The sequence below is a fragment of the Pyrgilauda ruficollis genome, unplaced genomic scaffold (genome assembly GCF_017590135.1).
Source record: "Pyrgilauda ruficollis isolate IOZ18807 unplaced genomic scaffold, ASM1759013v1 scaffold66, whole genome shotgun sequence".
NCBI lineage: Eukaryota > Metazoa > Chordata > Aves > Passeriformes > Passeridae > Pyrgilauda > Pyrgilauda ruficollis.
In genome coordinates, this window is record NW_024528377.1 from 4,149,256 (window position 1) to 4,177,102 (window position 27,847).

The 27,847-nt window shown below is 39.0% G+C and overlaps 1 protein-coding gene across 1 annotated transcript in view; it reads left to right on the forward strand.

Moving 5' to 3' along the window:
* Positions 1-27,847, forward strand: part of PIK3C2G (phosphatidylinositol-4-phosphate 3-kinase catalytic subunit type 2 gamma) — a 189,104-nt gene that overhangs the window by 13,872 nt on the left and 147,385 nt on the right. The window contains exons 4-9 of the mRNA XM_041484453.1: positions 1,190-1,347; positions 3,199-3,310; positions 10,214-10,316; positions 15,393-15,463; positions 19,098-19,167; positions 23,947-24,069. Coding sequence (XP_041340387.1) covers positions 1,190-1,347; positions 3,199-3,310; positions 10,214-10,316; positions 15,393-15,463; positions 19,098-19,167; positions 23,947-24,069 — 637 coding nt within the window. The remainder of the gene's footprint in view (positions 1-1,189; positions 1,348-3,198; positions 3,311-10,213; positions 10,317-15,392; positions 15,464-19,097; positions 19,168-23,946; positions 24,070-27,847) is intronic.

Sequence of the window (27,847 nt, forward strand, 5' to 3'; positions counted from 1 at the left end):
TTTCATGATAAGAAATTGGCTGCTTTGCTGGATTATTAAATTTGGAAGCCTAGACTTCTTTCCCCCTTTTCTTCAACCCCCCCCCCCCCCCCCCCCTTTTTTTTCCCCCTTTTTTCCTTTTTTTTTTTTTTTTTTTTTCTTCCCATGCTGTAGAAATGCAGAGCACAAAAGAGTAGTTCACATGGTTGTTTAAAAGACTTGGGCAGCAGCTCAGAGGCAGGAGGTAACACAGTAATGGAGACTTGTGAGAGAGCTGGGGTCCAAAATACACTTACCAGAGTCATTACAAAGCACTCCCAACTTAGCTACAAAATGAACCAACAAACACAAGAGAATGCAGGATGCTTAGTACAGGATATTTGGGTTTAGCTGCTAATTATTCAGGCTAACTAGTGAAATGTAAACCTTCAGCTGGTACAGTGTGTACCCTTACCTGCAGCTGCAGAGTGTACTTGCTTAAAAAGCAAGTTTAGTCCCAGATGATAGGTGTAAAACCTGTGACCGGTGTTCATTAGGAAATGGGATCTCAGGAGGAATTAGTTTCTGCACGTCTATGGTAATTGGAAGGACAAGTGGCAATATATTTTATAGTTAATGGTATATCAGAGGGACTCAGTGACTGCAACTGTTACTGCACTCTACAGACTTTTACATAAATACCCAGGGTTTTAATGATGAGGATTTCAGATTGGATTGGAGAGAGTTGTGGAAATAGACACTCCTTAAGATTTTGCATAGGAAGCATGTTCCTGTACTCACTTTGACCAGATGTCCTAGTTGCAGCTGTCTGTGCATGTGCTCTTGGCTAGTTCTGCATTAAAACTCTGTTATTTAAGTACATATTTGAGAACTATCATTTCTACTGAGCTCCGTGCACACTGAAGTCTCTGTTTAAACTCCTTTAGGTTTCACTGAGGTCAAGCTCAGCAGCGGTTCTTTCAACCTCATGAAGATTTTGCTGCTGGTTTCCCTGAAATAACAGATGTAGTTATGTGTGCTGATATGTAGTTATCTCACTAATGCATGCAAACACAGTTTGTGTTTTTACCATTTCTCTCCACAGACTTTTATTTCTAACAGCTCTCTACGTATCACCAAATGTATCTTGTAGAATTTTTTGTTTGGCCCTTAGAAGAGGCCAAAAATGCACACATCTTTAGACGTAGTTTCTTCACATGTTTTTCTCCAGGATCAGAAATGCCTATCCTGCTTTTGATTTGAAGACAAATAGTGGGAAAATCTGGAGTATCACAACAAGGTTCCCAGAGCATATCCTTGGTGGAACAAAATTCAGAATCAGCATTTGGACTGATTTTTCACCACATCCTCTACTTCTTACACAACATGGTAAGTGATCGAGGTTGTGTACAGGGGAAGCACATCAGGCATGAAATGAAAGGAGAAATTCCAAGGAGGTGGGAAGAATAAAGGAGAATAATTAAGATTTGGAAGAGTTTGCCCCTGGAGTTTGTGGAGTTTCCAGGCTTGGAGATCTTTAAGGTTTTACAAGACAAAGCCCTGAAAAAAGTGGTGTGAATTCAGTGTTGACCCAGCTTTGCAGGGAAGAGGTTCTTCCCAACCTAAATGAGTCTGTCACTAATGACAATGAGAAGCTGCCACTGCTCCTGTGCATCCTGTACCTGTGATTAATGGGAGAATCTTTAATTCCAGCTCTAGTAATTTTTATTTCTGTAACATACACAAAAGTAATAGAAATTAAAGCTTATTTCCCCCTCTCTTCCTATACTACTTTATTAAGTCATAGTCCCTTTTTCTGTCTTTTTTTTTTTTAATAATCATTTCTTTAGTTTTCAAGGAATTAGTTGCCTGTAACATGCTGAGTGTTAATTATCCTGAGCTTGTTTAGACTAGGCAAGCAGTAAGGTTGAAGTAGGAGGAAGAATTACTCTTTTTTGCCCCACCTAATATAAAGAATTGTTCAGTTAGGCAAGAACTTTTGGTAGAGCAAGGAAAGGAAGATGGATCTACAGAGTGGAAATGAGTGATACTAGCAAGTGTTGGAATTTTTTCCCCAATGAGTGACCTGAAAAAAGTGCATGTAACAATTTTAATTCAAGATTTTGTGTTGCTCTTCATCTTCAGGACTGTATAAATTCAGCCAGCAAGCACTGCAGTTTAAACATCACACCAGATGAGGTGCTTACAATGGCAAGTTCTCAGAAGGTTAAATGATTTAAACTGGTAAAAAATGTGTAATTGAAGTGTCTTTTTAAGGAAAAAAAAGCATTTTGCAAACAAAATTAACATTTTTAGAAGGAGCTTTTGAATCCATTCATACATTTGTTTTTTCCCTGTGGAAAACCAAACCAAAGCAAAAATCAAGCTATGGTGACCTTCTGTTTTATTTCAGCTTTGTTTATGTCATAACCCCCTCCCCTGGAAATGCTACCTGTTCTCTGAAGTTTTCCCATCCCCTTCAGTGGAAGACCAAATTTATCAGACATGTTTGTAGATTATGCAACTATTGTTTTCCATTTGTGATCAATTCTTCTGAAATGGACAGAGGGGAAGCACACTGGAAATGTGGAAAACAGCTTGAAAAAACTGAAGTGGAACAAGTATTCTCAAAATTCTAAAGTGTTTCTGAACAGCAGGTTGTACAAACTGACATAGCACTTCCTAATTTAGAGGGATTATCTATATTTTTATACTGTTATGTGGCTACACATGTATTAAATAATATAATATTTTGCAGATATAAAATACAATGGAATATTAATTCATTTCTTTGTCATGGCTAAAAGGGTGTGCATAGCGGAAACAATACCAAGTAACATTCTGGAGCCTTTTTGTGTTATGAGTGGCTACAGAGTCAACTTTTGCATCATTGGAAATGTACCAAAATGTTCATCAGGAAAATGAAAAAGAAAAAAGAATGTCATTTGTCTCTTCCTTTCCTCCTGGGACTATTGCTCATCTCTTCTTTCCAACTGCCCAGCAAATTGCTCATTTCCTCTAAATGGACATGGATTCCATGTCAGGTAGAAGATTTGAAGCAAAATTAAAAAAAAAATAAATAAAATCAAGTGTGTCTTGATCTAATTCCTCTTGATGGAGCTAGTCTGCAGCAGTTGCTAGGAATTACAGAAAAAAACCCCTTATTTTCTCTGCTCAAATACGTAGCCTGCAATTCTCCAGCAAGCTACTATTAATTTTCCTTGCTATCTTTATTTACAGCTGGCTGTATCACTCACGACTTAATTGTGGAGATCCTGCGTTGCACAAATCAATACCCAGCCCGGGAGGAATGCCTTCTGAGTGTTCATGGGGCTGATGAATTCTTACAAAAGTAAGTGCCTCATTAAGCCACCAGCCATGTCAACAGGGCCACGGGGAGAGGTGGGGTGTCAGGTTCCAAACACTCCACGTGTGGAGGAATCAGAAAAACAGAAACTTCCACAGACACAGATTTATTCTTCAGCCTTAAAAAAAAAAAAAAAAAAAAAAAAAAAAAAAAAAAAAAAAAAAAGCTTAAATTAATGTAAAAATACAATATGCAGATTGTATTTGGTATTGTATTTATAAAAAATACACAGATATTAAGCAGAAAAAACATAAACTTCTATTTCTATAGCTGTGAGAATGTGCCTTAAGGAAGTGAGAAACTGTTTTGATAAGATGGTGAAGGGTTTATAATGTAGGAGTGTGCTTGTATAGAGTAGCTAAGAGTTTAGAAGTTATAACAGAAGCATATGTGTGTATGTGAGACAGAAGTTATTGGACAAAAGTATCCACAGTGCAGCAGAAGTAAGGGTGATAGGTTAGAAAAGCAAAATAAATTCTGTGGCAACTGTATATTGCTTTAGAAAGTTCTGTATTGGCTTATAATGGAGAAACTTGTGACTACTTTAAGCTATGGCCGACCGCTTACTCCTCTAAAATCTCAGCCTCTGAGAGTGATGTTTATCTGAGCAATGAATCGTTCTTAGCCTGAAAGTAGTCCCACCCCTTCATTTCCAGTGGTGGCAGTGATGCATGTGTAGTTTCTGAAACTCCTGAAACACGTGGTGCTTGTGTTCTGCACCCCTTCATTTCGAGTGGTGGCAGTGATGCATGTGCAGTTTCTGAAACTCCTGAAACACGTGGTGTTTGTGTTCTGCAGTGCAAGGATTCAAATCCTCTTTTATGGAAGCTTTGTGCAGCTTTTGTTTGTTTGACTCTGTTGTCCTTCTGGTCTTTCTCATCTGTGATACAAGGACGCTGCTACCTCCACTATCTCATAGGGGTCTTACAAGCAAGTCCTGTAAGGGGGACATCACCCAAGAGTGATATTATGTATTATATTTATTTATGCAGTACTATGCAGCTGCAGAGCAGGTGGTTTTTCTTCATATGCACTTGCACAGTAGTAACAAAACAAATGAAGTCAGCACTGTGGTGCTGAATGCAGGTTAAAACCACATTAAACATACAATCAGGTGTTTCTGAATGCACATAGTTTACAAGTAGGGAAATAAATGCACAATAAATAAATTCACATTAATCCAGGTAAACTCTTGTGGTGATTGAAAGCACTACTGGACTCAGCTAGTTGTTTTTTGCCCTGTGGCAGCCTAAATTCAGGTGTCAGCCAAAGTGAGCAGGTTCTGTGTTGAAGCAGCTACAGTGGAGGCACTTGTCAGCTGGGCTTTGTGGACAGTGGCTCTCAGCAGAAGGGTTGGCAGTGTTCTGTGGTACTGGCACTGCAGGAATCACAGCTCATCTGTTGAAGGTGTAAAGAGTGTTAGACAAAACAGTATATGTCTGTAATTGAAAGGGAAGATTTCAGAAGCAGTCATATTTACAGTCGAGTGTAAAAATTACCTGAAGTAGCCTAGAGCATGTCAGTTTGATTAAGGAAAGCAATGCAGTTGTGAGAGCAAGTGTCACACAGTGTGAGTTAGCTTTGCTCTGTATCCATCTGGAGCACTTCTACCTTTACACAGGCTCACAGGCCAAATGCTCATATGTTCATAGTGAATTACATCTGGCAACTAAAGATGCCAAGATTGCCCCTTCAACATTTCTGAGCCCGCTCTTCCAATCTCGGTAAAGCAGGAGCTGGAACACCAAAGTGCTGTGTAAATCATTAGAACACCAAGCAGAGAGCCAGGTCGTACACAGATTTGTTAGTTACAGAAGACCAGGGATTTAATTAATTTTTTTTCCAGGATGCTCTTCTGATCTCAAAGAAATTGCTAAAAAATGGAAATAATGAACCATTGTATTGAAGGCGAGCTCAGTGCAGTATGTGCTGAAGAGTTTTGTTTTCATTACTGGGGAGGATGCATCAATAGCAGACTCTAAATTCCTGCACTTGTAGAATCTCTGCACGTCTCATTAGCAGTGCAACAACGTCAATAATGTTCTCAGCTTTCTTACTTTGCTCCTCCACTGTCATTCAGAAGCTCTGAGCTGCACTAAAATTTCAGCGGCTTGTAATTCTATATTGTGCTGTTAAATTCAACTCCCTTTTTTCTGCCTCTTCAACGGATCTGAAATTTGAAACCCCAGACCCTAAGGATCCCTTGGGTAGTTTAACAGGGCCTGAGGAGTTGCCTCAGGGTGAAATTTTTCTTATGTGTGGGCTATCTTCGAGTGCAAATTGGTTTCCTCCCAATATTGCTAAGAGTGATTTGATGCACTTGGTGCACAGTTCTTCCCCAGAAAAATATTTGGAGTCAGTTCACGGATGAATTCCAGCAGAAGTTCCCCAAGTTCTAACTCAGCAAAGGGAATAAATATTCTGCTGCTCCTGCTGTACTGTAATCCAGAAAAAAACACCTAAAGTGAACCCAAGAAGGTGATTTGATGAATTGTTCTCCGAGCAGAGTGCTTTAGTGAAGCAGACAGCTTTGTCAGGGTTTGTCAAAAGCTTTCATTTACTGTTATATTGGATTGTATTAACGAGCACTTCACCCCACCTCCTGCAGAAGCACCTGAAAGACTTGATGATTTTTAGAATCCATTTAGCTTTGAATGAGAGGGGGAATTAAAAACACCTCTGTGCTAATGACCATTACACCCCGCACCAGCAGATTTCACCGTCCATCACTCCCTTCCTACGCACAGATCCTTGGGCTCACATCCTGCCTGACTCATGAGTAGAGCATCAGATTTCAAGCACCCAAAATTTAAAGATATCAGAAGATGGCATATAGACTGCAGGCCAGTCTGTAATTAATAGAGCCATCTGTAGAATTCTGATTTGGAATCTCTTTTGTTTTGTGGTCTTTTTACTGTGGGAAACCTGGCCTCGCTGCAACCTGCAGGTTTTCTTTTTTATCCTATCAAACAAACCTAGATCCATCTTCAAATCTTGCTCTCATGCTTTCCTATTTTTCCTTTATGATTTTCCTTATGATTTTATGATGCCTTTCATTAAAAATATTATATGAAAGTAAATTAAATTGTGCTTAAACACCTTGTGTCAACTCCTGGCTCCTAATGCCAGCAGCTGGCCAAAACCAACCCTTCTCATCTGTCAGCAATGAATCAATCCTCTATTTTTAGAAAAACAGGCCATAATCTCAGGTCATCCTGAAATGCCTAATTAAACAAAACATATGAGTGTATATAAGAACGTGGACGTTTAAAAAAAGTCTTTATTATTTTATTGATGTGTGTACTAGCATTAGGTTGCAGTAATGTAGATCACCAAAGGAATGTAGTACCAAAATTCCTATAAGCTTTATTTCTAAATATCCTTTTATTCTAAGGTGTCAAGAGTATTTAAAGTTCCATCCACACCCTCACATGGTATAATTTGCACAGCTACCTTATTGCTTTGCAGTTCAGCCACAACAGTGAGCAGGGGAATGGAATTGAAAAATCTAAATGCTTATCTTTTCTTCTAACATGCTTGCCTGTGACCTTATTGATGACATTTTTTTGTCTTACTAATTCTGTTCTCTGGGAATTGAAACCTAAATAAAAATTGGTTTTCACTCAAAGTGAGGTTTAAGCTATTAATTATAGACTGATGTAGACATAATCATGCAGATTGAAATCATAAGAAGCAAGCACCTTTGGATGAATATGCTCTTTGTGAAAAGTAAACTTAATTTTCTCTTGTCACTGCAGATTAAATTTCTCATTCAGAGATGCTACTAGCTGAATTACTTTAAAAAAATAGTCTGATTGAGATGTATTAAGATTCGGAGCTTATAGCACATCAGAGAATCTTGCTGTGGGGAAGCAAGCAGTGAGGGAGTCTCAAATGATGGGGATTTTCCCTTTCTTATATTTAGATATTTTGTGAGCCCACAGACAAGTCACTTGGACTGGTCATTGCCACATCTCCTGAAGACAGATTGCATTTCTCATCATGGCATTCTCATCAGAGCTATGTTCTCCATGTAATTTCAGCAAAAAAATAAAGGGAGAAAGGCTGAGTTAACAAGGTTGTAACACTTCCATTTTTGTTGCCTTTACAGAGCTCAGAGTGCTATAAACCAGTTACTAATAATCATGTTATCCTCCAAAGGGGATATATCATTTTTATCTCAGTAGTACTGGTATGGTAGCAAATCTGCCTGGGGTACAGCTAAAAGCTACTTTGTCAATCTGTGGCAAAACTACACTTCTATTTCTTGTAGCACACTTTTCATCTAGACCAGGTTTCCACATTATTTTGTTGAGGCATTAATCCATTTTGTCTAGTCCCTTGTGTAACTATAGCTGTCAAAACTTTTCTCTTTGTATTTGTGCAAATTAAATCTATTCATTAGGTCAATTGCATGGCCACTTCTGCTTACAGTGTTTCAGGCAGCATTGCTGTGTCAATAAAGACTTTGCTGATGGATATTATCTGCTTGACACAGCAGAAGCTAACACAAACCACTAATGTAAAAGCAGTTATAGCAACAAAATTAAGTTTCTCTTGCTGTAGCTTGCTTTGCCTGGAAGCATGGTGACATGGAAAAAATTGTACTTGGAACAGACAGCTTTTATAGATCTGTGGTTCAAGATTGTTACTTCCTAGGAGGGTACAGGTCCTCTGTATTTGTCTAGCTGTACCAGTTGCAGTCACTGGCATTGCAAGAGGAATCTGTATCCTGGAGGAATCAGGAAAAGGTGGCTCAGGACTCATGGATGTCTATAATATTCTCGTTATTTTGCCTGTCCACAGGCTGGAGGTGAGGCAGAATGAAAAGAGGAGGAGTCATAGTGAGGCATTAAGTAAAAAATGTGTTGTGGTAGTTCTAAAATGTTAAGGAGACTTCCCAGCCTGACCAGCTATGGGGTTCTCTGGCAGTCACACTCCTTTCATTGTGAAAAGAGTCTGTGTCTGTTCATGGACTGCTGCCCTTTCCCATCCAGAGCACCATCTGCAGCTTGCACTGCTCTAAATGTGTTCCTCAGCAAGAGGGGATAAAGAGTTTATCACTTCAGTGACAAGGCAAACACGATAGGATGAAATGAGGAGAGGAAAAACATTCAGGAAAGCTGTGGATAGGCAGAACACAGAGATGAGAGGAGGAGGAACAGAAGAGAACTCACGCATTGGTACAGTCCCAGGAGCTGGGAATTGGCCACTTGAGCTTTGGAAAGGGATTTGAGAAGGGTTTAGCTATAACAGGGATATGCTTTGCACCAGTACGTGTATTTCACTGTGTTCTGGTGATTCACTTCTGTGCTCGTGTTCACTTCTCCTACTCTTACATTTGTACTTTCTGCTCTTGAAATCTGGAAATTTTGCAGCTCCATAGAGGTGTTATCAAAGGTGATCCTTGTTCAGGTATTTGTGTCAGATGGAAATGAGTTCGTCCCTTGTGATGTTTAATATTTTTGTTTAAAAAAAGAATCCTATATATACATTTAAAGCTTTTTTAACCTCAGTGATGAGTCTGTATTTTACTTAGCTACAGTGTAGTGTGAGAGCAGATCATTTACAAGATTTTTAAGTTCCCTGTAAATGTGCTGAATGGCATTTCAATTTATCCATTGATTTATGCTGAAGACTTCTGCTGCCATGTGAGAGGAGTCTCATCTAAGTCACATTTGCCATGATTTATTCATAGGGGTGAGCATTTTGGTTTTGTTTATTTTTTTTTTCAACTAAATCCAGCTCTTTTTATTCAGACATTCTATCAAAAACCCTTTTAGGTAGAAATACGGTTTATATTTAAACCAAGCTTTTCAAGCCAAAAAAATAAAAAATCATCTTTCCTTTGTGGCCCAGGGAGTTCTGAAACAACTTGCCATGTAAAACTGTATAAATATGGAATATCCATTTTTGTGCTTCTGTGGTTGAAGGCTCAATAAAGCCTTCTGAATCTAATTGAACACACACCAAAGTTGTAACTGATGATGCATACTAACTTGTTTTGGTGATGAATTTACCTTTGTAAAAATCATTGTTGTTTTTCCATTAATCCCAAAGGATTTTTTTCAAATGTAAAAAGATCTTTGGCTCAACCCTGAAATATTTCTTGAATTATTTCACCTCTTTAAAACAAGATGTGAAGGGCAAAAAAAATAAATTACTTTTGTTCCAAGTGATTTTAAGAGTGACAAACCAAGGCTGTGTTCTAATATAGAAAAGGTTGGCAAGAGTGGTAAACGGAAAGAGTCAAAGATTAAGAAATTCCCCTGTCATGGGCTGCTGGATCATCTTTGACCAGCAGCTTAGTTTGTAGGATCCCTGCCAGCTGAGTGGGTCTGATCTTAGCTGGCACATGATTTGAGAAAGAAAAAAAATGAACTTTGCTTTTGCCACCTCTGTGTGAGATGCACAGGGTGAAAACTTAGACTTCTTTGAGAACCAAGGGTCACCTGCCTTCATGGATGTGGTTTCCAGACCTATAGCTGATATTTGATTTTTGAATTGGGTGTCAGGCACTGCAAGTCATTCTGCAGTGGTGCATTCATAACCAGGATACTGCACTGCTTGGCTTTGGAGAATATGCATAAATAATCTCAAGGTTTGGGAGCATGTGCAGCTTGTCAAGGATATTTTCTGTGTCCTTGTTTTCTCACTCAGAACTTAATGATCAGTGATACAACTAAGCAATTATTATTTGTTTTACTAGAAAATGCCAGAACCATCAATTTCCATGGAAGCAGGTGCCAAGAACTGGGTTTGTATTATTCAGTCTTCTTTGCACTTAGAATTTAAACTACTAGTGCTTTTATGAGAGGTAACAAGGATAAAAGCAGGAAGTGGCAAGCAGAAATAACCATTTATTTGTTGTTTTCCCCCAAACTGCAGCAACTGTACTTTGGGAAGCCATGAAAGTCTCCGCAAGGCAAGCACCTGCATTCAGCTTCACCTGCACCACGCTGGTCATTTGGAGCACAGCTTGGCTAGAACAGTAAGTAACCTTCTTTTCTTCCCCTTTCCTTCAGCATCCCTGAAGGAAAGAAATTCCACCACTCCTTTTACTTAGCAACCTGCTGTAATAATCAAAGAGGGATTATTTGCTTTCCTGAGAACGCATATATTATTGCTGAACTGCAGTTGGAGTGTCCTGGGGAGCATTTGTGCTTTGCTCCTGTGCTTATATCCAGTGAAGAACTGTAGAGAACACACAACTGAAAAAGACCAAGGGTTACTTTTTCAGAAAAAAAAGAAATCAGTTTTGTCATAATTCAATCCTGTTTTATTTCAGGTGGTCAGAGAATTCTTACTTTTGATTTACTTCCAGCCCAAAGTTTGCAGTCCAGCAGCAGCTCTGCTCTGGGCAGTGTTCACTGGCAGTGAGTTGTCTCTGTTCACAGATAGTGCTAATTACCTGCTTTGCATGGCTCTGGTAATAGCCTGAGTCTCTCAATGTGTGTCAGATGGCAGATGTCTAGCAAAAAAAGGGGTAGGGGCTAGCAAAATGCAGATGTCTAGCAAAAAAGGGTAGGGGCTTTCTTTTCATGTCTGTTTTGTCAGAAGGAAAATGTAAGTGAAACATCAAGCTCAGTAGAGTGTCTTACCTGGACAATTAAAAAAGAAATATGATGAGGTCAAATATATATATATGTGTGTAATATTTAGAGATAGATAAATAGAGAGGTTTAGCATTTTAATTGGTTTATAGATAAAAAAGTTGTTTACCTTCTCTAGGTCAGTGTCTACTGCTATAGATCTTCAAAACTGGAACCCAATTATGTGTTGAGCAGTCTCTTAGGAAACTTCAAATCTTGTTTCTGTGCTAAGGAAGCCCAACTCTACACCAAGAGCACCTGGAGGCTGCTTTGATGACTTGTGCTTACCTTACATAACACTGCTGAATTCAGGTTGCATAGTTAAAAATATCTGGTTGTACATGCAAGTTACTATTATGTTTATAAACCAATATAAGCGGATACTTACAAGTAATGAGCTTTTTTTCTTAACCAGACACTTTTTGAACTTTGGCCAGTAACTAAATGTTCTCAATTCCTTTATAAAACAAACAAAAAGGTGAATACTTGCTTTCTTTCCTTTTGTGGGAAGCTGTCACTCTACTATGAAGTACTCAGGGCAGGAAATTTTCTTCAGCTGAGCAATTACAAGCAAGAAATTTGGCCAGGGGCTTTACATAAAATCACAGTTCTTTCAGTTAGTTGGTGACCTTTAATTAGATTTTGGGTTTTTTAAGCCATGAGATTTATCAGCACTTTCTGAAATTCTAGGGAATGCTCTGCCTATCCCATTTTCTTCATAGTTTCAGGATTTCAGATGTCCCCACATTCTGATCATCTCAGGAAAGCATTAAGCCTTAATCTTCATAGCGAACAGGCAGCAAAGAATACTTACAGGTTTCTAACAAGAGCCTCACTTGCTTCCAGAAAAGGATTTTTCAGCTAAAGCAGACAGGAAGTGATATTTCCTGAGAGTTCAAACCCCTCTTTTTTTCTATACATATCAGTGTTAATATTTTGCCAGACATAATGATTTAAGCGTTAATCTTGTGAACATAATCACAGATGAGAGAAGCCAGAGGCCTATCATGATGACAAGGTGGAGACTTTTCCATTATTTAAATATTTGTGGCTTTCTATAGGGATTGTGTAATTCAGGCCATTAGAGAACATTCAGCATCTCAAAGAATTTGTGGACCCTTCAGTTAGGGTTTAAGTGGGAAGGGTGACATTTTAAGAACTCAAAGTGAATTATTGATCACCCCTTTACAGGGACAGGCACAGCTCTGAAAGCTTCAGGCCATGAAGTTATTTCATGTTACTAATAATAGCAAAGAGCATGAGGAGCCCTTGAGGTGGAATAAGTCACAGACACAGTTTTCCCCCAGCTCCAGGGCATGCACATGACAGGGCACTGGTACAAAAAGGAAAGGTTCTGCTTGCAGCCAGCAAGTCCATCAGGACCAGAAAAAAAAACCTAACAGAAGAGGCAGAGTGCCTTGAAAGCTGCAGTGTTTCACTCTGGACCTTGTCCTATAAATTTCTTTAGGCGTACTGAAACCTGCTTGAGCCACGCTGAATTCACGGATCTGATGTAGTCTACACTGAGCTCACAGTTAGTTTTGTTGCTGCTGTTAGGTAAAACACGTGTCTGTAAAATGCATTGGAAAGTCACAGACTCAGTTAGGTTGTGGAAAAAAATTTCCTTCCCTCAGAATTCATATAGAAAGATACAAAAATTATGCTTTTAAAAACCAAAATGGGCAGAAACTTTGGGACTTTTAAGATTCTTCAGCTGTCTCAAACACTTATGCACATACCCAGCTACTGTTTATTTTTGTGAAATTATGTGCTCTTGAGAACTTCACCTCTGATCTAAATGATCCTTCTAAATTTTGAAATATGGAATATGTTTCACTATAGAAATCTCCACTAAGTTTGTAGTTTAACTAGTGTTAAAGAGGCAAGGTCTTGACAGATCTTGTATATAAAAATCACCCACATGTAATCAGATAGTAAATAATTCACATAGACCCACCTGTTGCTGTAGTCCATCAAATCCTCTTTGGATCCTGTCAGTCACGCAGATGTGATTCTTTACAGGCTGGGTGGTCAAACATAACAAATGGGTTCCCAGAAAGGTGACTGGTGCCTCGTGTCTGTCAGTCCCTCAGGAAGAGGCATTTGGGTAATGTCCTTTGTAATGAGCTTTTCATTCACGGGCATTCACTGATGAAGTGAGATAGTTGGACTACATGAAAATTATAGGTCCCCACCAGCTAAACTATGTCCTCTCTCTCCTTTCATTGCCATCCCGTTACATTTCCTTGTGCCCTTCTTGTAAATCCAAATGACATTGACTAACTTCCAGTCAGCTGGGACCTCCTTAGACTTTGGAAGAGAATTGAGAGGATCCAGCCATGAGATCCTTTAGTGCTCTGCAGTGAATCCCACTGAGGCCTTGTGGACCCAGAAACATTCTTTGGTCACGAAATGCACACTCTGGAAAGGACCGTGCAGTTTATTGGATGAAGTACAAGAGGGGATGCTGAGAAGCCGAAGTCATTCAGTGCCATTTTGTGGTTCCAGAGGAGCAGCAGCAGGGCCAGCTGGACTCTCACCACCTCTCAGTGGGGTCACCTCGTGTGAGGCTGCGGGAGCTTGCTGGGAATGGGTTCTGGAGGGCCCTGGAGCTGCTTCCTGCCTCTGGGTGCTCTCAGTGTCCACAGGCCTGCTTCTGGCAGCCCAGCGCTGCTGCTGCTCTTGCATTGCCCACAGCACGGCCTCCATCACGGCCTGCAAGTCCCTCTCGGCGTCCCCCCTCCTGTGCGGGCGGGCGGCCGGGCCCACGGCGCACTCGCTGTAGTCGCCGTCCCCTCGCACGGAGTGCAGCAGCTGCTCCATGGGCTGCCGGCACACGGGGCAGCTGGCCCTGGCCCTGGCCCACTGCTGGATGCAGCCGAGGCAGAACTTGTGCATGCAGTAGGTGACGAAGGCCGGCCTCCTCATGGGGCCCAGGCAGATGGGGCACTGCGCGTCCTCTGCGGCCTGCGGCGCTGCTGCCTGCGCTCGGCCAGAGCTGCTCTGCCCCGTGTCTTCCTTGGCAGTGGATGCCATGTCCTGCCAGGGGATGTGTGCAGAGTGCTGGAGCTCGGCTGCCACGAGGGGCTTGCTCAGGGTGTTGAGCTGCTCTTGCCAGTGCGGGAGCACCAGGTGTCACACGAGCAAAGGGACTACCCTGGGGATGAATGGTGGAAATGCCCCAGGTCCTTCAAGAGGGAAAGCCTCCCAGCACTGAGTGTCACACGAGCAAAGGGACAAGGGCTGAATGGTGGAAATATCCAGGTCCTTCAAGAGGGAAAGCCTCCCAGCACTGAGCATCACACAAGCACAGGGATGGGGTGCCCTGGGGGTGTGAATGGTGGAAGTTCCCAGAGGGAAAGCCTCCCAGCTGCCCAGGGGGAGATTTGCCCTCCCAGTCCCCCTCTGCTGCTGAGAGTGCACCTCCTGGGTGTTCACACTGCCTGGATGTGCTAGGGCTGGGAGCAATCCTGGGCTGAGCCAGCTGGCACAGAATGCTGGGTCATCTGTGACATTATAGCCCATTGTTAGATGAATCCATTGTCAGATTGGATCCATAATTGGTGGTTTGTAATCCAGCTGTTGCACTAGATGATTGCTCTAGATCCTTGGCAAATGACTGTGTTCCTTTCTCTTCTCCCCTTCTTTCTTTTCCTTTAGTACTCTGGGATGAATCCCACCAAGGCTCTGTATGACTTAAGAACATTCAACTGCTGCAGCTGAACCCTTACAATTCCAGTGTCTGCAAAGGGCAGGTTGCTGTTGCTGTAGCTGTGCTCCTCCAGCTGAGAGGGCTGGGAAGCCCCAGGTTTATCAATAGCATTAAAAACGAGGCAAAACAAGCCCTAAAGTCCTCTGCTTTTTCTGTACAACCGTTTGCCAGTGGGACCATCTTCATCAATGAACATGTTTTCTTTGGACACCCACTTGCTACTGACATACTTAATAAAATACCTTATTTTCTGGCACAGCAAAAGCTGGTGGAAGAAATACCCAGATCCCTCAAGTGGCCAAGCCTCTCAGCTGCCCAGGGTGATGCTTCCCCTCACAGCTCACCTCTAACTGTGCACCATCTCTCCCTCTGGCCCACCTCAGTGTGAAACCAAAGCAGAATTGATGTATGCCCTAGGCCACGTTGCCTGCCTTCTTCATGTTTGCCATGTAGGCAGGGCACTGAAATATCCACTGCCTCCACTCTCCCTGCCTGGATGCAAGCACATCCTGTTCCCCCACTGAATCTAATTTAAAGTTCTATTTCTAAATCCCGCTAGCTTGGTTTCCTGAACACTCTTGGCCCGACTGGTACCTGTATAGTGTCACCCAGCGTAACATAAAATATTCACCAAATAAAATTTCAGATCAAAACATCCTGAACATGATTGAGAACTTTCTGACTTTGGAAAATACCGTGATAATATCTCCAATATTCTTCTTTATCAGAGTAATGCATCTCACCATACACCTTTCTTCCACAGTGTGTGGATGACCAAAGAAGGTTCTGTGTGAATGAGCTGTTAGAAGAAACTTGTGCCTGGAGACTGATTTGGTAAGCTGCTCTTCAGCAGTATTTATTTTTGTAATTGTTCATATTTCTAGGAAGCTTCCTTGCACCAAAGGACAATTCTGGGAACTACTGGGGACAGGAATGATACCAATGAGAAAGACAATTTTTTCAATATTTCAATAGTTCAGACTTTTTCGTTTCAGATCTTAGTTGTTGCTTAGCAAAAATCAATGTTTTTTGGATCCATGTAATTTTTCCCTGTTGTCTCCTTTTCATATTACTGAAGGTTTCATTTTTTTTCCCAAAGATTCCCATGATTGAAGGTGTCAAAATCTTCATGTGTATGTTGCTGTTAGAGAAGTTTTGACATTAAATATTGTAAAAGCAGTAGGTTTGCTGTTCATTAGAACTATTTTCAGAGTTCAGTGATCTTTAAACCTTTTTAAAATTTTTTTATTTTATTTTTTAATGGAGACTAACTATGATGATCCTTTAACTTGGCAGTCAAAATGAAGGTGATTGTAAAGCCAGTCTGTGATGGACAAACACAAAATGAGATAGATTCCTCATTCATTTTTAATTATATTCCATTTAGATAAATTCTAATTTTAGGTAAAGAAGCTGTTGACACTTTTTATAATGTTTTTCATCACTGTGTTATAAAGTACTTTGCCAACAATAGTAGATTTAAATGACACACCTGTCATTTGGGAGATGGAGGGAAACAGAGGGGTAGTGACTCATTTGAGAGGGGTACCTGGTGCTTACTGAGGACCCATCTGGCTTCCTAGGAGCATGGCCCAAATTTCCACTCTGGTCCTCGCTCTAAAGATCTCTGTAGAAGACATGCATTTTACAGATGGCAAGTATATGAAATTTAGTAGCACAGAGGATGTCTGCAGGAGAGAATCATTTGCTTTGGGTCCCTTTTTTCCAGGCTAAGCAATCTCATCTCCCTCTCCCCATTAGAACTGTGCTCCAGACCCATCCCCAGCTCTGCTGCCTTTTCTGGACACACTCCAGCACCTCAATGTCCTTCTTGTCGTGAGGGGCCCAACTCAGGACAATCACATGGGAGCAGCTCCCAACAATTCCATTCACCACAACCCTCTGGGGCCAGTCATGCATTTGGGTTTTGTTTAGTGAGGCAGAAGGGTGATAAACAGCATTTTAGAAGGGGAACCTAGCATTTCTACATAGTAGGTGCTGCTGCCAGGAGACTGAAAAATGAAAGTTGCAAGTCCATGCTATGTACTTGTCATCCTCCTGCCATATAGACCAGCTGGGAGCTAAGACTGCCTCTCCTGTTTGTGCTTTTCTGATTTCCTTTTCAAAACTCTTGCACCATATTGACTTGCTAAAAGCTAAAAAAAAAAAAAATGTCCTTTACGTCATAGAAGTACTAAATGTTCACGGGTTGGTTGGGCTTGCCATATTTATACACAGCTATAATGATGCACAAGTATGAAGTATGTCTGTGTGATAAGATATGGGTATTATTAGTTTTCTGGCACACAAGGACACAGGATAGCATTAGTAGGGGTATTTCAATCATCATTACAACTTGCTGGGTTTGTTTCCTATTAATGATGCAAAATTATGGCTACTTTATGCCAAAAATTCTCCAGGGGAAAATAAACTGATGGAAAATATGCTAATTTTCTGAACTAGCATTGTAATTTAGGAAATTATTCTGCATTTTAACCTGCATTTTGACCAACCACGCTAATAAACATGCTCACCTCCATGGAAAAATACAACAAGGCAAGCTCATATGTTCAGATATATTTTTGAGCTGGGTAAGGCTCTGAAAAAGATGTTACGCCTGAAGACTCGGTCAAAGCAGAGTGACAACTTGTATTAGCTATGATTTAACAGGATTACAGGAGGAATTTCCAGGCAGCTGCTCCACATACAAACTGCCTGGCTAGATAAAGCCAGTGCAGATTGGAAATAAAAAGCTGTAAAGGCAAAAGTACCTGTAGGAGGAAGTGAATATTTGGCATCTCCAGGGAAATGCACTGTGGTATCAGCACAGGGAAGACCACCTAACTTTTCTCTATTCCGTGTGGTTATTTCAGTGCAATGAGTCTTCTTTTCCTGCCATGAAAATCTAATCATGTACCATAAAACCTGTACTTTCGGTTGCAGTTGCAATTCTAAATTCTGATTGCTCAGTTGGCCCAACTAAAATACATGAGGACACACACATTTGCTCTATAAATAGTTGATTTGCTTTGAAGCTCTGAAAAAAAAATCAAAATACTTTTGGGACTTTTAGCTACCAGACTACAATGGGGATGGAAGAGTGGGGGGAAATTTCTTCCAAGCCTTCTGAAGAGGAAGAACCTTAATAAAAGATTGGTCTGGGAAGTAAGAGTAGAATTTAAAAGGCAGGAATAAAGTGATAGAGTAAAACAAACAACAAAGAAAGAATTTAAATTGCAACTTCCACTTTTTCATATAAGCATGAGCAAACCACAACTACCTCTGATGGCCACCAAGGTAATGATGTGTCCTTTTTACTAATCAGTGGGCTAGGCAAGGTGTAAAACTGGGAATTAAGGTTTCCCTACCCTTTCCTGATGATTTGACCCTACACAGGAGGCCTGCCAGGATGATGCCTTAGCAATGGTCTCACAGGCACCTGTTTTTGTTTTCTTCCAGCTGACAAATGAAGAACAGCAAGAATTTCACAGTTCTTGAAACACAGAAAATTACACAAATACTTCTTAAAAGCAAAAATCTGAATGTAGTTATCTGTTGGGGATGGCACTTGTAGCCTGTGGTTTTAAAAGTGTGAGATTTACAGCTGAAGCATCAGTTGAGAAGTTTAGTGTAGAAAGGTGTATGCTCCTCTTTATAATCCTAATTAATTTAGTGAAGCTTTGCTAAGACTCAGCAATCTGCCTGTACAAATTTTGTGGCAGCTTCTATGGCATGAAAAAGGCATAGAACCAGAGTGGTGAGTGGCTCTCTACAGAAGTAAAACAAATTTTACTGCTTAGGAAATGCTACGGAAAAGCAGGTGCTGAAACAGTTTGAGCATGTCAACTTGAGAACTGCCTGCAAATTAAGTTTCATGGGTTATGTAGCAACGCTGTCCTGTTTTATAACATACTTTTGTACTTGGGACTTAGCCTGTGCTTTGGAAGTGTTGAGATTTTCCAGATCTTGGGCAGATGTTTTATCTGATTCTGTGCAGCTTAAGTCTGTGAAGTGATTGAGACAGAAGGCATTGGATCATAAAATCATTTAAGTTGGAAAACAGCCTTAAGATAAGTCTAGCTGTAAGAATGTATCATGTACTTGAGTCCATCCTTCTTTAACTTGCTTAACCATAAAGAGTAAAATAAATGGGGAGTGAATTTCAATAGACATTGGAACAGCAAATCACTTATTGGAGTTCCTTAACTTGGGAAACTTGCATCTTCATGTGTAAATAGACTTTTTGTATCTATTCTTTGTGGCTAATGCCTACCAAAAATCCAGGGACATCCAGGCTCAATTGCATAATGTCTGCATACACACTTGGCTTTATTTTATACTAATATAAAATAATTGTCAAATTGTTTCAAATGTCTAGAATTTAAAAGAAAAAAAAAACAACAAACCTGTTCTCTTCATCTAGTTCTTATTAACTTGATGTTGTTTCCTTTTTCTTCCTGATTTCTAGGCAGAACCTTGTCTCTGTTATTATCAACTACAGAGGTCAAGTGGAATATCTGCTGCAAAATGAGGTATTTGTTCTCAGTTTGTTACACCAGAAAAGCATTAACTTCTACATGAAAGGTATCTAATTATTAATCTGTCTTAGATGCAATTAAGGAAGACTTTTAATTAAGACTGCTTAATCTGACTTTGAAAGGATATAAATTCCCCTAATAAAACTTGGTCTGAGGTTAGGAAGAAAGTGCTACAAATTTAAAATATCAAAGGTGGCTGTTTCTACTTGTCAAGGAACTTGTAAATAAAACCAGAGTTGTTTGAGTTGGCAGTATAATACTTGGAATTAGTAGAGGTATAACGCATTATATGGATTTGCAAAACTTGTCCCTGGTTTTGCAAGCCCCCAAACCTAATGTTTACATATTTAGTACATACATGCAAGCAAGTTTGAAGGATTAAGTTTAGCCAACAAAACTCCCAAGAGCTTTATTTTAAAGCATTGTGGGCTGCCAGTTGAATGCTACATTCTTGAAGGAAAACTCTTTTAGGAAATCTTCTCTGCTGTCCAATGTTTTAAGGACAAATTGAGCCATACCTTGGAAGAAACCACATGTTTATTTGATCTGCCTTCCAAGCTGGCATGATAACTGATTTGATCTGACTTTCAAGTTGGCATGATAACTGATTTTCTAGGGTTTGAAACTGGAAAGAACAAAAGATTTATAAAAATCAAAGAATACTGATGTAGCATGGAAATATTCCAGTGCATCCCTTCCAGAGTTAGAACTCATTATGCTAAGTTATGCATTTCTTTGAAATATATGTTACAACATAAAATGAGTATTTTTCTTCAGAACTCTGTCACCTACATTTAGGTTCAGGATTTAATCCCTGTGGATGTTCTTGATGCATTATTATTTCTATTTTGAATAGCCAGAAAACATACATTTGCATACAAATTTTATACATATACACACATATATAGAAATCCACCTAAACATACAGACACATACACAAATACAAATATATCAATAATATATAACATTTATAAACACATAATATAGATATATACAAACATTTTACATTTTGTGTAAATCTTTGATGCTTTTTCAAAATGCAAACAACAAATTTAGAGGCTGCTGAACTGTGCCTGGCTAAAAAGTAAAGCTCTGAGTCTGATACTGTGCAGGTATTTGCTGAATTTTCCTTGGTAAGCATCATCTCAAAGGGAAGTGTTTAGTGTATAAAATGTGATGCAGTCATAACCATTTGGAAAAGTTAGGTCCCCAAGCTCAAATGCACATGTATTTTTCTTTACTGAAGTACACCCACCAGGGTAGTTATTTACATTCACTTCAAATTTTAGGGCCTAAAGCAAGAGGATTCTAAATTCAAAAAAAGCCATAACCTCAACATTAATGAGACTTTGCAATCCACCCTCTGCAACTGACACCGTGCAGATATTCCTCAGACCTATAATGAAGCATTCCTAAATTTGTTTTTGTTAAAGATTTTTACATGGAGTAAGCAATTTCTTGAAACCATTAACTTTTTATAAAGGGAAGGAAGTACATTTTTCAAATATTCATACCGTCCAACAAATATTTGTGTGTCTAGAAGTAAATTTTTCTGTAGTTTGGGTTTTTTTTTTTAGTAAGGTCTTTTCCACTTAGGGACACTCAATAAGCTCATATGAATTGCTTAAAAGAGCAGGATTGCCAGCTAAGGACGTAGGTAATATGATGGATATTTTCATTCACAGGCATCAGTGTACCAAGATGTTTCAAACCTATAATCATGAAGTATGATTTGCTTTAATTAGTGGCTCAAAAAATGATGGAGCTCTAATGTAATGAGTAACATTCATAAATATGTAGTAAACAAAACAGAAAATGAGACCCCTTTATTTGAGCTTTGAATCCTTGTTTCCTTATTTTCTCTAACTTCTGATTAAATTGCTTAGAGAAGGTCTAAAATTGGGGTCATTGTAACTCCTCCTTATGCCAAGTCTACACAGGAATAATTCTGTCACTTTTCCAAGCTGTTCCCACTTTTCCAAGCTGTTCCCACTTTTCCAAGCTATTCCCATTCCCAGCTGGCATTGTTGCTACTCCTCTCTGGTTCACCACAATCCACTTTCAGCACTCTCTGGAATTTAAGACACTGGGAGCTGCTCACAGATTGTAAATTAAGTGCACACATAACTGCTGAAGTTCTGTCCTCAGCTGGAAGTTCCTTAAGCATTCAGTTTGAACCAGACACACCTTGAGATTCTCAGTTGAAAAAAAAAATTAATATTTTGTACATTTTTATTCTTATTTACAAATTTATTCTTCTTATAGATACGGGGATACCAGTATTTTTAACTTACAGGAAAAGCCCACTATCATTATTAATCTAATTAGTAATAATGGAAAATAAATGGAAAATTAATTTTGACATTGATAATGACTCTATAAAACAAAAATTTTAAAAACATAATTAAGATGTCTGGTGCAAAGATGGGATTGGTGCTGTTCGGGCTGAAATGTAAGTTTTGAAATGTAATTTTTAGACAATATGTGCTGTCAAATAAGCAGCCAATTTTGATTGCCCTGACAACCACTATTTATGCACTTCATTTTGAAATCCATTCAAAATGTACTGTTACTGTAGAGAGGACTTTGTAAATTTTTTATACACAGTGTAGAAGTTGTAGAATGAAATAATTTTTTTAAAAATCATATAAATTATTGAAACGCCAAAATATTCTTCTAAGGTTCTGCTCTATTTAAATATGTAGAAGGGGGGAAAAATTACACGTTGTTGACTGTAGTTCCTTTGGAATTTCAGAAGACGTAAAATTTTTGTAAGAAGTGAATCTCCATCTTCCTTTCTTTTGGACCAATGTCATGTGTCTACACATGAAGAAAAGAACTCTTTACATGAAAAAAAGAGAACTCTTTACATGATAATATCCCAGCAGAGAAATAGCGTGGAAGAAGTCATCATGTGTAGTATTCAGTATCACATCATTTTGTGTGCTTACACTTCTTCATCTGCTATATGATCCTTAGAAGTAGCTACCATAAAAATAAAGTGTATGGTAAAGTAGCTGCTATAAATATTAATATTTTGATTGCTTATCTATAAAAAAAATAGTATACTAAACAGAAATTGATACATTCCTCAAGACACCCATTCTCTTTATGGAACAGCATTTATATATATGTACAAAAATACATAAACTGTGGGTGGGTTTAGGTTTTTGTTTTTATTTTTCTCCATCCACAGAGCTGTTTCTCTGTTTAAGGGTTACTTTTCTGTATGTCTATTGCTTGTTACTGCTCAGAAATTACCCTGCAGAGCTGTATTTATAGGCACAAAATTCATTCTTCCAATAATACATCTCTGCTTGTGAAGAAGAAAAATTCAAAATTAAAACTTATTGAAATCAAATGCAAAATCGGAATGATATTTAATATTAATTTAAAACTCTATAGAGTAAATTATATATATATACACACACATATACTCATTTATTTCTTCAAGAAATCAGAGTAAACCAGCATTGCTAATGTTTTGGAGTTGTCAGGGTTACACATAGCAAAGCCATACCATTGAGCAGTCAATCAAGTTCAGTCCCAAGGAGGGTCTAAAATTCTCAGGAGATCACAGTCAGCCTTTTCCTCTCTAGAACCTGTAGTGTGAAAAGGTTTGTGTTCTTAATTAGTAAAAAAACCCCAACAACTTAGGTTTCAAAGAATCTGACCACCAGATATTTGTGGATATTTCATGTAAATCATTCCTGCTTTAGTTCTGCTCAAAGCAGGTAATGTGGAATTAGTAAGCTCAATATATTTTTATATTTATTTGTGAAATGACAGGTGTTAACCTTCTCAGTACAGTCTGTGCATAGACCTTAAGCCTGAAAACAGAAAGTTCATCTTGGTACAGTTTTTATTTTTCACGCATGAGATGCATGAGTTAGAGAAATGGTTTCATGGGTACATCCACATGCTATAGCACACTAAAAGGAACATTTATCACTACAGAAACATGGAGAATATTTTTAGGAGAGCTTCTGCTTGTTCAGAGAATGTATTTTAAGGTTTAATCAAGTGATAGAATCATGTAGAAAGCCCATGAATTTATTTTTATTTATTTATTTTCCTGAACATAGAGTACTTGATATTGTGTTTTCCTTCCTTTGGGGATCCAACTTTTTTTTTTTTTTTTTCATTCCCTGAAGTGTTTAATCTAGAACCATTTTTTTTTTTTTCCCCACATGGCAATATTAAAATACCTAAATTTACAATCAATAAGATTCCATGGTTTTAACTAAATACATAATTTTGCAGGAAGCTGATTGCAAAAGTACTCAGTCCACAGGTGTCAGATTATGGAGCCTCCCACACAATATCTATTTTTAGGAGGAACGTGGCTGTTTTCCAACTCTGGCAGAAATGGGTAGGAGACAATAGTGAGGATAAATTCACAGAATCACAGAATGCTTGTGAATCACTTGGCTTCATGTCCCCTCAGAAGTTTCTTTACAGTGCTTCCACACTGCTGGAGTTCAGCCAAACCAAGGTTTTCTCTTAAAATCACTCCTTGATATCAAATTTGTTGTGGTTTTGACTAGCATAAATTTTGTGGGAGATAATTGGACTTCAACAGAAATGTCACTATCCTTAGGAAAATATTGGCCTGTGGTAATTTCAGTGTAGCCAGGCTAAACCATGGTGTTTGAATTCTGCTTGAGAGGGTAGGATTTTCTACCCCTCACTGCCATCAAGGTTACTGTCAGGTATTTCTGGTCAATGCTGGGTGTCCATTGCTTCCTTTTTTTCCCCCTGTTTCTCTCCTATCAACAGAACAATGTTGATAACGTGATTGAAGCAGCTAAAGCCATCTGCAGTGTCCTGTGTTTTGTGGAAACCAGAGACATCACTGATGCTGTCTGGAAACTCCATGCTTTGGGGAAAGCACAGGTAAAAGTTGCATGTTCATGTCCTGTTTTTCTCTTTAAAACTGGAACTTGAATGGGTATCACTCCTTTTTTGATTGATCAAGTCAATTTTTCTGTCTTGATATGTTTTACTGTCTTGTTTTCCCTTTGACAAGTGCTGGGTAGAGGCACTGTAAAAAAAAAAAAAAAGAATGTTGACCATGTGTGATGTGGTAGAGGACCAACAGAAGATTTGCCATGTCTTTAACTGGAACTGATAGTCTCTTCCAGTTCTTTCTTGTTCCTATTCAATGTACAAATCTCTTCTTTGCCACATCACCTATGTACCAAATCATGTGATTTCAGAGTATTAGATTTTCAGATATTTAGTACAGGTTGTCAGTAAGTTTAAAAAAATCTTCCCAAAATGTCATTTAAATAGTGATGGTGGAGTCACCATCCCTGGATGTGTTTAAAAAAAGATGGAATATGGCACTCAGTGCCATGGTTTAGTTGAGGTGTTAGGGCATGTGTTGGACCAAATGATCTTTAAGGTCTCTTCCAACCCAGTCATTCTGTGATTTTTTTTTTTTTTTCAGATTGAAATGTCCCTGCTATTTATGCAAAAGGTTACCAGCACCATACAGTCCTGATTTTAGCTGAAATACTCTTATGGGTTTTCCAGGGGTTTCTATATAATTGTGAACTGGGACTTTGGAGGGCAGTATCCCTTAGTTTGGTCATCAGCTGCTTTGGTATGACCTTAGAAAAGTCACTATGATTTGATTTATAGAAGTTCTGAGAACCCAAAAGCTCTTTTGAAGTCAGCATTTTGCAGATACAGGTGCTCAGCAAATCTGAAAACCGAGCCATTATTCACTTGGATTTACTCTGGTGTAACTGTAAGTTGTGATAATTTTTTCCCATCCTAAGGAAATTCCCACTTCACACTTAGAGTTACTGAGGAATTCTGTCCAGTCCTTGCATGGTCTTGTGTCATTCTTTCTCCCAGTAAATACCATTTAGAAAAACATGCCAGTCTCTATGTGATGCTTGCCTTCAGACCATTACCGACCTGCAAGACTTTTATCCTTTCTCTTTACTGCTGGGTTTGATTTTGTTTTTTCCCCATGGTTTGTGCTGTGTGTAAGAACACCCAAGACTGAAGAACAAAGGCAGCTCTCGTGTTTTTGGTTGTGCTGTGTGTAAGAACACCCAAGACTGAAGAACCAAGGCAGTTCTCGGGTTTTTGGTTGTGCTGTGTGTAAGAACACCCAAGACTGAAGAACCAAGGCAGCTCTCGGGTTTTTTGTTGCTCAGACCTGACCAGCTGATTCACTGAAGTGGCTTGTCTTGCTTCCTTTCTAGTTCATGCTTCACTGCAAATCTTGCTTCTATATCACCCTAAATCTTTTAATTTCTGCTTTGGCATCAATTGTTAGAAATCGCTACTGGGGGTAAATTCCTGCATAAATGAGTCTGTGTTGGCACACATTTTATCTGGCATGATGTGGAATCAAATGGAAATAAGAATATCCTTTTAAGAAAAGCTCTTCTTGGATATTAGACGGTAAATATGTAGTGAAAGACATAAAGGAACTAACAAGGGATTCAATGATTTGCTTTTGGTTAAATTCCAGATTCTTTTAAGAGGTGTCAGGATGAACAGTGTCTCGTCCTTGAGACAAGAATTTTCTCAATCCAGAAAGTTTCTTAAGAGATAAACAAAGAGCTGGGTCCAGTTAAAATATAGAGAGGAAAGCAGCAGAACTTTGTTTTAGAAAGGAATTAGAGCAGAAGAAATGTATTGGGACTAATTTGTTAAAAACTTTTTTTAGGTAAGAAAAATTTAGTGTATTTTATCTTTTAGTGCTCAGGTCAGCCCTGTGAACCTAATGTGTAAACTACCTCTTACAACAGCTTTATATATCCCTTGGTCCATTTGCAGCTCCATCCTCACTATTTTTGAGCAGAGAAATAGTTGCAGTGGTCAGAGACAAATCAGTTCCTATTAGTGGGGCTCATCTAAGTCAGAAAACCCCACATGCAGAATTACATAATGGGATAAAACCCTAAGAGTACAGGCCATCTTTTTCAAGTCTTAGTTTTGTTCACATTTTCTTCTGCTGGTCTTCTGAGTCATTGTCATGCAAATATTGATTTTATTTTTGAAATGAATTGGCTATTAATAAGCAAATAATTAAATTATGACCTGATCTATCTTCTTGTAGAAAGAAACAAAAAAGCTCTGTTCCAAATGTTCCCTGTTTGCTCCTGCTCATTCTCCAGCATGTCAAAATGTCCAACTCCACCATACAGACTGTCTCCAATATTTACAACTTCTCCCAAAGCAATTTCCATGATCTTCCTCACATGGAGGGAGCAATACACTTCCCTTTTCCTGTTTTACCTGTTTAGATTATCCTTTCAGAGCAAGGCACACCTCTCCTTATCTCTGTGTGCAGTCTCCAGCACAGCAGAGTGCTGGTCCTGGCTGTGATCTCCAGAGGCTGCAGCTGATAAGGGCTGATGATAATTAATGATACTGTGTGCTCATCTGTAATGAGAAACATGATCCTGTTCTGAATAGCCTCTTCTGAATGTTGAAAAGATTGTCCTGATTGAACAGTCTTAAATATTTTTCTGTTCTAATATTCAGTAAGAAGCTGCTTCACATATTATGGGGATTTTTGAAGAAGTTTTGAATGAGCTAGAGACAAGACATCTGAGTTTTTAGATGATGTGGTTTATTTTCTCATCTGCTATACAGGCAGGGAGGGTGAGTTTGGCTCACATCTTTACTGCATGGTTCAGAAAGTCACAAGACCCTTAGTTGCAAGACTTTTTAAGGATTTATTGGCTAATAAAATACTGCCAAACAAGGATATTTATGTTTTTGACTTAATCCTTAAATATTTTGTTTTATGGACTCATGTTACAGTGTAAGCTGTAAGCTTTCTTAGCCAATCATGTTATGACACACAAACTGCAGTACTGCATGCTAATCTCCTTGTTTACCTCCGTAACTACTTTTATTTTTTCTGTATCTTAAACTCCAAAACTTTAAACCTTCTGCTGCTTAACGTGTTTTTGCTTTAAACTACAAATCCACATTCTCTCTTCTAGCACCTAAGTTTGGATGCCTCTTCTAAGGTCTCAAGTCCTCTGTTTAATTCTGAGATTTGGCTTACAGGCCCAAAGTTCTAAGAGTTCTTTGCATTAGGGATTCTAACAACATATCTCTTGAAAACTACTGCCTAGATTGACTTTCATGCTTTAAAGTTTTTCAGTTATTGAGGTTTTGTTCTCTTAACGCTGCCTTTCAGGCTTGGTTAGCTGAGCTGGTTCTCTGTCCCTTGAAGCCTTCCTGTAAAAGCTGTCTGTGCCCTTGACTGCCACCTCTGTCCCTCTGACTCCCTCTGTGCTGAAGCAGACCTGACTAACAACTGACTTCAAAAGCTGTTGCTGCTGCTGGCTTTTCACTCCTTTGAGAAATAGCTGCTAGGACAGTCAATAGACCTCAGCAATCCAGAAAAGGTTGGGCTTTGATTCCATAAAGAGCTTCATCTTTCTCAGCAGCTGAACTATAAATGTCATAAAAGCAGTAAAATCTATTCCTGCATGTTTTGTAACCTGAACACTGTCCCATTTCGTGAGAATAGTCATTACACTTTGTATGCATCTGTGGTATTTGCTGGGAAATGTCCCAACGAAGGAAGGAATGATGCATCTGACTCCATGTGCTCAGAAGGCTAATTTATTACTTTATAATACTATCATATATTAAAAAATACTAAACTATACTAAAGAATACAGAAAATATACTT